General features: G+C 41.3%; 1 protein-coding gene across 1 annotated transcript in view; it reads right to left on the bottom strand.

The window, feature by feature from the left end:
• Positions 1-12,393, bottom strand: part of LOC127629028 (dymeclin-like) — a 76,982-nt gene that overhangs the window by 49,642 nt on the left and 14,947 nt on the right. Inside the window, 5 exon segments of the mRNA XM_052106039.1 lie at positions 22-147; positions 1,045-1,188; positions 1,190-1,224; positions 2,539-2,724; positions 11,486-11,625. Of these exon segments, the coding sequence (XP_051961999.1) occupies positions 22-147; positions 1,045-1,188; positions 1,190-1,224; positions 2,539-2,724; positions 11,486-11,625 (631 nt within the window).

The raw sequence follows: 12,393 nt of genomic DNA, 5'->3' as shown, positions 1-12,393 counted from the left end.
ACTGTACATGTGTGACCTCACCACTTCATGTATGGAGCGGTTGAATGAGTCGTCTTCTGTGAGGATGAGGAGGATGATGAGGGCCATGTACACATGATGTGAGTTCCTCTCCTCTACATGATACAAGATCTCCAGAATTGGCAAAACCTGGAGAGAGAGAGACAGACAGACAGTGAGAGAGAGAGAGAGAGAGAGAGAGAGAGAGAGAGAGACAGACACAGACAGTGAGAGAGAGAGAGAGAGACAGACAGACCGCAGTGACCCTCAATTTATGTGTGCATATTCAGTTCTCTTCAGCTATTTTAACACGGTGGTCTTCACCAGTTCTGATCTTGTTTTTGTATTTATTTTTATTATTTATATTTGTTAAATTGTTCAACTAAATTTAATTATAGATGTAGTTCTGTCTTTATACAGCCTCTGCTTTGGCAATACTGTATTGTTTACATTCATGCCAATAAAGCCCCTTTGAATTGATTTAAAGTGAGAGAGACAGAGAGACAGACAGAGAGACAGACAGAAAGAGACAGACAGACAGAGACAGACAGACAGAGAGAGAGACAGACAGACAGAGAGAGAGAGAGAGCGAGAGACAGACAGACAGAGAGAGAGACAGACAAAGAGAGACAGACAGACAGACAGAAAGAGAGAGACAAAGAGAGACAGACAGGAGACAGACAGAGAGAGACAGACAGACAGAGAGAGACAGAGAGAGACAGACAGAGAGAGAGACAGACAGACAGAGAGAGATACAGACATGAGACAGAGAGAGAGACCCAGTCAATTTCATGGGGAAAATGAAAATGAATTTAAAACATAAGTATTCAACCTTAGTGAAAGTAGCACCATATTTAAGTCTTGTTTGTATTCCCGTCAAATATCAAATATGGAACTACTCTGAAAAAGGTCTATTTGAACTTCAACAAATAAATAAAAAAATCCAGGAGTGTGTTGCAACATTCCCCAAGGACTACGACACATTCAGAGGTGCTGTGTGTGTGTGTGTGTGTGTGTGTGTGTGTGTGTGTGTGTGTGTGTACTCACCAGGTTCTCAGTGTCTGTCCGGGACAGTATGTATGTCCTCATGTTGGTGTTCTGGTGCAGGAGTGTGTACAGCATTAACGTCACCTGATCTGATTTCTGCTGTTCACACAGCGCCGTGTACAGACTGTTAAAGTTGATCTGAAAGCGTGTGCGGCTGAGGAGACGGAATAGATGACGAATCTGACACACACATAACAAAATAAAATTACTACTTTCATAGATAGTCACTTAACCAGATTTCTAAAAGGATTATACAACAAGGCAAACTTTTCACAAATATTATGGCATTTGCTTCCTATATTTGTGACTTCAGATATTGCAATATACATCACATTTACCAGACTTTAATTCAGGCCTATACCATTTCTATTCTATTAGAGTTGTTTGTTCATGAAATCTAATGCATTAACTCCATTTTAAATATTCAAATGATTACATGTTCAAAACTGTGATCATCTAAACAGAGAGTAAAAGAAACAAACCATTTCAATATTTTTGGTGTGACAATCATTTTTCCATTTTTAAAAAAATAAATGTCAAGCTAAATGCTAGCTAAGAAATGAGCCTTAGCAAGACAAATGAGTCCGCCGTTTTATTTGAGAAAACGATAAAATTGGGGTCTGGGTATCTCAGCGAGTAAAGACGCTGATTAACACAACTGGAGTCGCGAGTTTGAATCCAGGGTGTGCTGAGTGACTCCAGCCAGGTCTCCTAAGCAACCAAATTGGTCAGGTTGCTAGGGAGGGTAGAGTCACATGCGTGGATGCCGCGGAGAATAGCGTGAAGCCTCCACACGCGCTGCGTCTCCGCGGTAACGCGCTCAACATGTCACGTGATAAGATGCGCGGATTGACGGTCTCAGACGCGGAGGCAACTGAGATTTGTCCTCTACGCCGCCACGAGGACTTGGAGCACATTGGGAATTGGACATTCCAAATTGGGAAAAGAAAAATCTCCTGTGAAGCATTTACATACACTGTTGGACATTGTTAAGGCCAGAGTATACTTCGAGTGTCCGCATTGTGAATCGCTCCGTGCACAGTATGAGCGACACAAATTTCATCATCAGCACAGTCTGTGCGGACTGACCGCGCACGGCCCAGATTTCCTAGACAGGCGAACGCGGTCCTCGTCTGTGCGCATCGTCTGCACGTGTGCCTGCCATTCACTGTACTAAAAGAGTGTCACAAAGCAGTTGTAGTGGGCATGTGTCAAACGCGTTCATATTACTTAAAAAAAAAAAGAAGCAACTCGGTCGAGCGGATGCGAGCCGATCTGGAACATACAAAATCAAAGCCGACCCGGGCCTTTAGAAGACAAGTTGAAGAAACACTTAATAATTCATATAATTTCTACAAAAGAAAAAAAAATAGAAATAGAGAGCTAATAAATACTAGAATTTAAATGTTATGCACTCATCATCCAAAGAACTGTATTATATTACAAATCATACATGGCGCGAGCAACGCAGGGGTGTGTGGTGATCCGGTTTACCTTGTGTGTTTTTGAAGCTGGTAACCGCCTGGCGGTACGGGTTTGGACAGTCCAGTCCGTCTGTCAGATTGGCCAGAACCAACAGTAATAACAGACTCTGACTGGACAGCGGGAGAGGATTCTGCTCTTGCTCTGCCACTGGTCTGCTGCCAACTCCACCCAATGTGAACACACTCCATAATCCACCTGAATATCTCACACACACACACACACACACACACACACAACACACACACACACACACACACACACACACACACACACACACACACACAGATAGACAAATATGAAGTCACATGCATCAACATGAGGAGACTTTAAGTAACCGTGACAAAGCAAAAGGCCACGTCAAGCACAGACAATTTGAACCTGCATTAAGAGCAAATGATTTCCAAATGTTTCTAACGGCGTGCAGTAATTCAGTTCAATAAGTCGATCAGTCAATCGTGATTGGTGGTGTTTGCGAAGGCTCATACCCAAAGCATAAGTATTAAACGTCAGCGTGCAACTGGTCCTGCACCGTTTGTGCTTCAGACATTAATTCACTTCCATTGTAGATGCCTCACTGTAACCTGAACTTTAGCTTTTTTTACATGCCACAAATGCTGTCGATTGCGCTTAACTTGTATTGAACCCAGAATATTCCTTTAACCCTCCTTTAGCGCTCGGGTCATTTTGACCCAAGAGATAAATAATCATTTTTAAAAACCACAAAATCTTTAGTAAGGGAACCAAACTTTGGGACTTTGTCAAGACTATCAAAATACACATAATGCACTTTATTCAGATAAAAAAATAAATAAATGTTTAAGAGATATAACCCTTTTTTTTTACTTTTATTTTGCGTTCACTAGTCATGTTCTGGTTTACAAACCTGTACACACACACACACACACACACACACACACACACACACAGACATTCAGACACACACACACACACACACACACACACACACACACACACACACACATTCAGACACACACACACACACACACACACACACACACACACACACACACACACACACACACACACACCTGTACAAAACAGACATGACAGATGTAAAAAATAAAAATAAAAAAATAAAATGAACCAAATCAAAAGGTACCTCTGTCTAAAGGGGGTGTGGTGAGAGAAAAGGAGGAAACGGTCCACATTTTACTCTGCCGATTTTGTTACCATGACAACACTAATAAGCTGGTTCATCATCAGAGGGCTGCAAAGTCGGCACAGATACCAGTGAAATTTCACGGTTCTAGATACCAATTTCAATACCACAGAAAAAATGTGCTAATATGATAATGAGCTTTTGACCACACCCCTTTAGCTGTTTGTTTTTAAGCAGGGCCCACTGAAATCTGTTTTATTTTTTCCCCAAATCCTATATTCAGTTACAGAAACACTCAAACCAGCCCGTCGGCACCAACAATCATGCCACGGTCCAAATCACTGAGATCAAATATTTTTTCCCCATTCTGATGGTCGATGTGAACATTATCTGAAGCTCCTGACCTGCATCTGCATGACTTTATGCACTGCTGCCACATGATTGGCTGATTAGATAAATCGCATGGATTGTTGTTGGTGTCAGACGGGCTGGTTTGAGAATTTCTGGGATTTTCACGCACGACAGTCTCTAGAATTTACTCTGAATGGTGCCAAAAACAAAAAACATCCAGTGAGTGTCAGTTCTTGTTGATGAGAGAGGTCAACAGAAAATGGCCAGACTGGTTAGAAGTCTAACTCAGATAACCACTCTGTATAATTGTGCTGAAAAGAATAGTGTGTCTGAATGCTGTCCTGAGATGGGGGACCTACACAATATTAGGCAGGTGGTTTTAATGTTCTGGCTGATCGGTGTATTTTTGTTAAAGCACTTGTTTCTATTTGAACCTGTGAAAGTTAAACTAAACTGTACTGTTTTAGGTGGAATTACTTTTCCATGTCATGCATTATCTTTCTGGTTTCCTTGTGTGTATCATGCGAATGTTGCAGGGTTTACCAACTTCACACAGTTATAACGCTGAAAGATTGAATATAACTTTGCACAGATTATGCCACAAACACGTACAAACCAAAAACATACCTTGAATCTATTTAACTTCATCTGAAAAGACTATGAAAGGTCATTTCGGTTAACATTCTGAAACCAAGATTGGTTATATTTGTTGTCCAAAAATCACAAACAATAGTTTATAGGTGAAAATGAGCAATGAACAGCAATTGATTTTTTTTTTTTTTACAACCAATCGCTTGAGAGGGAGAGAGAGAGAATGAGATTACTGTCTCCATGTTTAATCACTTGTGGCGGGACAGCACGGCCCCATGATTCAGACTGCTACAGTCTAATCTACAGCCAGAATATTAACAAACATCCCCCTCAAAAGTAGCGAAAACTTCCCTCCAGCCTCACAGCACACTTCCTGTCGACCGTAGCACGCTGCAGCCGGGGTCTGTTTCCATAAACAAAAACACTGATACTGTTAAGTAAGTAATGTATTCCATCTATCTGTGAGGTTCTTTATGACATCACAGTGATTTGAAGGCAATGAGGTCATACTGAAGTGTAATGAGGTCACTGTAGACGTCATGGCGACTCCAGCTGAGCAAGGACATCAAGCAAAACCGACCCATAAAAGAGAGTAAATCAGATCGTTGGCAAGTACTGATGCATGAGCATTGCATTGGCATTTGGTGCGCTTTCACATAATACTTTCTTTCACTAATAATTACAGTCTTGATGCATGACAAAAAAACACATTAAGAACTCGTTGCTTCCCCTATTGTAATCAATATATTGACAGACCACTCTAGAGGAACATTCCCAAAGAAAAGGCTGTAAAGGTTTAGAAGTGAAGAAAAGGTGAGAAAGTGAAACCAATATGAGAGAGACGAGAGATGCCGAGTATTGTCCAGTGGAAAAATTGAATTCATTGAATCGGTTGACAAGATCACAGGAACATCAGATCACAGTGCAAGAGAAGAGACAAGCTCTTGACACAAACGTTCTTGCAATATATGTCTCTTTAAAAATATCAAGCGTTAAAATAACAAAATAAATGAACAGAATGATCTGTTTCTCAGAACTCATGATTTTAGTACTTTAAATCTGTGATGGAAAATCTACAAACTACAATGTCAAATGAAAATTTGTAGTGCAACACAGACAGAAGTACAGATAGATAGATAGATAGATAGATAGATAGATAGATAGATAGATAGATAGATAGACAGATAGACAGACAGACAGATAGATAGATAGGACACAAAAAAGTGTGATAGATAGAAAAATACAGACAGACACATACAGATAGACAGACAGCTGGATAGAGGATAGACAGACAGACAGAAGTACCGACAGTAGAGTAGATTAGATAGATAGATAGATAGATAGATAGATAGATAGATAGATAGATAGATAGACAGACAGACAGACGGATAGAGGATAGACAGACGGATAGATAGATAGAGGATAGAGGATAGACAGACGGCCGGACGGACGGACAGATGGACGGACAGATGGACGGATAGAGGATAGACGGACAGATGGAGAGATAGAGGATAGACAGAGACAGGATAGACAGACAGACGGACGGACAGAGGATAGACGACAGATGGAGAGATAGAGGATAGACAGACAGATGGAGAGATAGAGGATAGACAGAGACAGACAGAGGATAGACAGACAGAGGATAGACAGACAGAGGATAGACAGACAGAAGGACAGACAGAGGATAGACAGACAGACAGACAGACGGACGGACAGAGGATAGACGACAGATGGAGAGATAGAGGATAGACAGACAGATGGAGAGATAGAGGATAGACAGACGGACAGATAGAGGATAGACAGACAGAGGATAGACAGACAGAGGATAGACGGACAGACAGAGGATAGACAGACAGACAGACGGACGGACAGACAGATGGACAGATAGAGGATAGACAGACAGACGGACAGATAGAGGTTAGACAGACAGACGGACAGATAGAGGTTAGACAGACAGACGGACAGATAGAGGATAGACAGACAGACGGACAGATAGAGGTTAGACAGACAGACGGACAGATAGAGGACAGATAGAGGATAGACAGACAGACAGACAGAGACAGAGGATAGATAGAGGATAGACAGACAGACAGATAGAGGACAGACAGACAGACGGACATATAGAGGACAGATAGAGGATAGACAGAGACAGACAGACAGAGGATAGACAGACAGACAAATAGAGGATAGACAGACAGACAAATAGAGGATAGACAGACAGATGGATAGAGGATAGACAGACAGATGGATAGAGGATAGACAGATAGACAGACAGACAGACGTACCGACAGTAGATTAGATAGATAGATAGATATGTACATACATAGGCAGACAGACAGAGACAAAAAAGTGTGATAGATACAAAAATACAGACAGACACATACAGATAGACAGACAGCTGGATAGACTGACAGACAGACAGGCAGACGTACCAACAGTAGATTAGACAGACAGACAGATTGATAGATAGACAGACAGACATAGTTGAGCCAAACCCATCTGTCACAGGACCATTTTGTTTTTTCTTTTATTGAGTACACGGTGCTTCAATTCGATTTGATGAATTCGAGGTAAGATGTGCCTGTGATTTTCTGTGACAAAGCTTTAGAGAGCTGATTTCACCCATAACTCCACTATATTCTGCCTTTTCACAGCAGTATGGAAACATGATTTTAAAAGGACACATTTTCTGAAAACTGATTTGACAGAGAAGTGACTCTGAAGCGAACGACACTAAACATTTTCCTGGAAAAGCAGACGTTGACATGAGACAGACTGTAAATGAGTGAGCAGGAAGAGTTATTCATGCACAGCCATCTGCCAAACAGAACACAGCACAGCAAGCATGTGTACATTAAACCGAGTGTGTGTGTAGTCCACAATTTACACATCAACATTATCAGGATTCCTTAACAGTCATCTGTAACAGGGTATCTGCACATTTTTTAAGTGCAAATTTAAAGACTTTTAAGACCTTTTCAAAACATCTAAATGGAAAAATTAAGACTATACCACGGCAAAAAAGATAAATACGACAACTTAAAACTGTTTTATGTAATAGTTTTTTTTTACTAACTTTAGCACACACATTGTGAACAACAGGTTAGACATGCAAACTGCTTAGATAAGCCGAATCTTGTGTTTTGGAAGTGCAGTTCCCACTGTAGCAGCAAGGAGAAGACTGAGTTACTGGAGCAAGCACCTTGAAACATTTCAAAAACGAAGCAATAAACGGCAAATAGTACCAGCTGAACAACAGCAGCTGACACTATCTGAGAAATTAAAACTGTATAAGACGAGCCCTAATGTAGAGGGTGATCCTTAGCCGCCCCCCTGCACCTCAAAATGTACACCTCAAAGTACATAACATAAAATATACACTGCAAATGGTAACAAAATCAGTATAAAAAATTATAAAGAAAAAAATGAATAAAGTGCCATTTAAAAAATAACAAATAAGATTGAAGTGTTACATTTTTTTGAGCTCAGAGAGTTTGTCCTCAATTTGTCCATTTACTCCCTTCAACTCCTCCTGCTTCTCTTTGGCCCGTCTTCTCATTGTGTTAGACTTTGTAATCAGCGTGGCCATTTTGGAGCCTGCAGAATTTTCTGCCTGTTCTGCGTCACTTTCAGGTGACTTACACACCTGTAGAATGGCCCATGAATTGGGACCCAAAATAACGGGATTGAACGTGATGAGTGCCAGTCTGGCCAGTTGCCCAGTATCTGACATGCAGGTCCAACTGTTTACTCTTTGTTGCGCTGTTCATGCTTTCGTCAAACATGATGACAAAGTTTCCCTGGTTAATCCGTGCCACAAGCTCCTTTTTCACATATGGAGCAATGCCAAATCGCGCAAGATACGCCGTCTTGTCTCTGCCACAACTAAACGCGTGCGCACACTCGGAGTCCGGGAACATCGCCTGGAAGACGGTGTGAATGTCATCGTTTGACGTGTAAGATTGGTGGCGGCTAACTGTGCGTAAAACCCAGAGCACTTCTGCCTTTAACGTGGCTGTGTTAGAGAACGCACTGAAGGCAGAGTTAGACGCACTGGAGGTAGACGCAATAAGCCTAACGTTACTAGTAGCAGGTGTACTTGTCTGAGCACTTGGTGACGGTGTTGTAAATATTTGAATAGGTAAACTACCCGACTGATCCGCAATGTAGCGCTTGTGTTTCTCACTTTTCGCGTGACAATCTAGGGCTGTTTGACCCATTGTCCCCAACTGTATATTTTTCTTTGCAGAGATCACATCGGGCCTCCCTCATGCCAGTTTTCTTCAACCAACCCTTATATTTATCATCCTCCAACCACTTGTCGTTAAACTGACATTTGCCCATAATGTCACTAAGCGTTTCGCTAACTGGCTTACCAACTCTTTCTCCCGCATTCTCCTGCTCGTGCTCGTGCCCGCGCCCCTGCTCCCTCTCACTCTGCAACCACTACACTTCCTCCAGTAGCCTTCTAGTTCTACGGAACGCAGATGACACCCGCAAAGAACAAATGCTGCCCCTAAAGGTGCGCTGGTCACTTATAAAATTGCGGTTAAAAAAATACACAAAACCAGATGGCGACATTTCACTCGCTCGGTGAATTGGGAAATTTAATACCTCCCTTTCGAAAATTCAAGACATTCCAGACAATTTAAGACTTTTTTAGGCCTTAAAAACAGAAAGTTGTATTTAAGACTTTTTTAGGCCTTAAAAACAGAAAGTTGTATTTAAGACTTTTTAAGGATCCGCGGGGACCCTGTGTAACTGCCGGACACTGGGCTCCTGGGAAAGACAGACATAGGTGTGTGCATTTGTCATGTGTTGACACGGTCATAGGTGGTTTGACACTCACAGAGCACAAAAAAGAAGACAGAATGTTTAAAGTCAATTGACCTTTCGCTAAGCCCCGCCCAAGAAGCGCTTCTGACCAATCCTGTCTTAGCAACCGTTGCCCTGCTGCCATTACTCTGACACACGTCTGCTATTTTCCAATGACAGCCTATGTAAGTAATGTGTGCGTACTTATAAGCGGGATTTTATAAAAAATAACCCCAAAAATGCAAAGAATGTTGTTGCCGGGTCATTTGTAACAGTGACACGTGTTACCCAGAGAGGACACCCGCAGTGTTTTTCTTTCTTTTTAAAAAAATAATCTTGAAATAAATCACAAAATGAGTGTGTTATGAGACGTTCTGGTCACTTACGCTAATGTTATAAGACGTGTAATCACTATTTAAGTTTTTCTCTTTTCAAGCAACTAATAATCTGGAGCGGTGGTGGTGTAGTGGGATAAAGCACATAACTGGTAATCAGAAGGTTGCTGGTTCGATCCCCACAGCCACCACCATTGTGTCCTTGAGTAAGACACTTAACTCCAGGTTGCTCCGGGGGGATTGACCCTGTAATAAGTGCGTAACAATGAGGGTGAGGAAACTAAACAGAATTTTCATATATGGCCGAACTGTCCCTTTAAAGTCAGAGCTAATATTAATATTATCCTGGTGCTTTCCAGCACATCTAATTCCAGAGTCTAATCCCGCAGCAACGGAAACAGGATAAGTGCTGGGTTAGACACACAGGGCTTGTGTCTCCATTTAGCCGGTCTGATTTACCCATCAGACAATGAAGACATGCTGTCTGGATTCCACGCACACATTTGCTGACTCACAGCTGTTTACAAGTTCAGTATTATCTCTTGACGGCTCAGTTATGGGTGTCACACGATGATACATTCAGCTCTAGATTTTTTAATCACACTCCTGACTGTGTGTCTGCCTCATAATGAAAGATAATTATCAACAGAAAGATAGCAATGAGTGCCAAGGTTAATATGGCTTTGAGTTTTAAAGGAATGGCTCACTAAAACCTGGAAATTACGTCATTATTTACTCACCCTCATGACATTCCAAACCCATACTACTTCCTTTCTTATGCATGAGTATATCAGCATGTGTTTACACAAAAGTAGCCCATGCAACTTGTGCACCATATTCCAATTCTTCTAAAAGCATAAGATTTTATTTTAGTCATGGTGTCGAAAATATGGACATTTTGTAATTTTGCATTCAGTAATTAAATTAAACCCCCCAAAAAAAAGAAATACACGTTGGGATTTTTCAGGCTATTCTCCGACCGCCCACTCCTGTCCACATCTCATGGAAGTACTATTAGCAATTATTTACACTGTCTTGTACAACAAGTGCTAAAGCGGTACTGTCTCTTTAAGAATAGCGGCAGTTCAGCACGCATCTCAGAAGTGTTTTAGTAGAGTCAAATGGCTTCTGTACCACATCCGTGCTGTTTTTGGTGCACTTTACCTTTAAAAACGGCTAGACATGAGGACATTTAGACATGTAAGTGAGTGTTTCTCAATGCAAAGAACACAGATAAAGGACTTGCATTCTTATGAGAACAAGTCTTGCCGAGCTAACTTCGAAGAATGAGCTTAGAAGGACAGGAGGACGCAAAACGCATCTATTGCTAGCTTTGAGATGTGCTGCGATCTATGTTGCACAACTGCCCATCCCAGGACGTTTGTAGCCAGTGAGAGAGCTACTTGCATTATCACACACCAGTGAGGTTTTGCAGGACTTGTGACACATCGTTTACTCCATGTGTTTATTCATTTATAAAAAATGATGCTCAACATAATAACAAATGTTGATGCGGAGTATAATGACTCTCACAGCCATCAGACTTTGGGGAGCATCCTCCGTAGTAATGGGTTTTTGCCCACAAGCCACCATCCAATGCTTTCTCGATATTCGGCCTGATCAAAACACATCCGGGTAATTTTAGGCATTCTAGGTACTTGCGTTCTTCAGTATTGGAATTGGACTTCGACATAGGATGATGTCGAACAAGTCTGCAAGAAACAACCAGTGTGTGTGTGCTCACTTGCAACTCCTGATGCGAGTCCGTACAGAAGTCCTCCGCCATCTGACTCCGTCTGGAACACATGTGTAGCAGGAGGACATTTCTCCTGTCTGATGAAGTTATACAGAAGAGTCTTCACCAGACGACTCGTCAGAGACAGACTACGGACAGAAAGAGAGATGTATGCCTTTAAATACGTTGTCTATACTGACTAACATCCCTAAACACTATACTGAATAGGTAGTACAGGAATATCACACATACTTAAACAACTTATTTCAGAGAGTATATCAAATCTCTGAGGTATTACTGAGAGTTATGCTCGACGAGCAACGCTCTTTTGAGGTTTAAGAGTCTGTACTTTCCACCCCAAATTAAAAACAGTCATCATTTACTCACCCTCATGCCATATTAGATGTGTATGACTTTCTTTCTTCTGCAGAACACACAGATTTTTAGAAAAAATTTCAGATCTTTGAAGCTCCAAAAAGCCTGTAAATGCAGCATAAAAGTAACCCATATATCTCCAGTGGTTTAATCCATGTCTTCTGAAGGGATATGATAAGTGTGGGTGATAAACAGATCAATATTCAAGTCCTTTTTTACTTTAAATCTCCACCTTTGACCAGCCCCGACCAGTAGCTGGCAATATACACGCATAATGCGAATTTCCAAGAAGAATGTGGAAGTGAAAGTGTAAGTGGAGATTTATAGTAAAAAAGGACATATAAATTGGTATCATCATTATGATTCTGAAGACATGGATTTGACCATCGGAGTCGTATGGATTATTTTATGCAGCGTTTATGTGCTTTTTGGAGCTTCAAAGTTTTGGTCACCATTCACTTGCATTGTATGGACCTAAAGAGCTGAGATATTCTTTCTCAAATCTTTGTGTTCATCAGATGAAAGAAAGTCATACACATCTG

The sequence above is a fragment of the Xyrauchen texanus genome, chromosome 35 (assembly GCF_025860055.1).
Source record: "Xyrauchen texanus isolate HMW12.3.18 chromosome 35, RBS_HiC_50CHRs, whole genome shotgun sequence".
In the NCBI taxonomy this organism is placed as follows: Eukaryota; Metazoa; Chordata; class Actinopteri; order Cypriniformes; family Catostomidae; genus Xyrauchen; species Xyrauchen texanus.
This window is presented reverse-complemented; position numbering and strand designations above follow the sequence as displayed.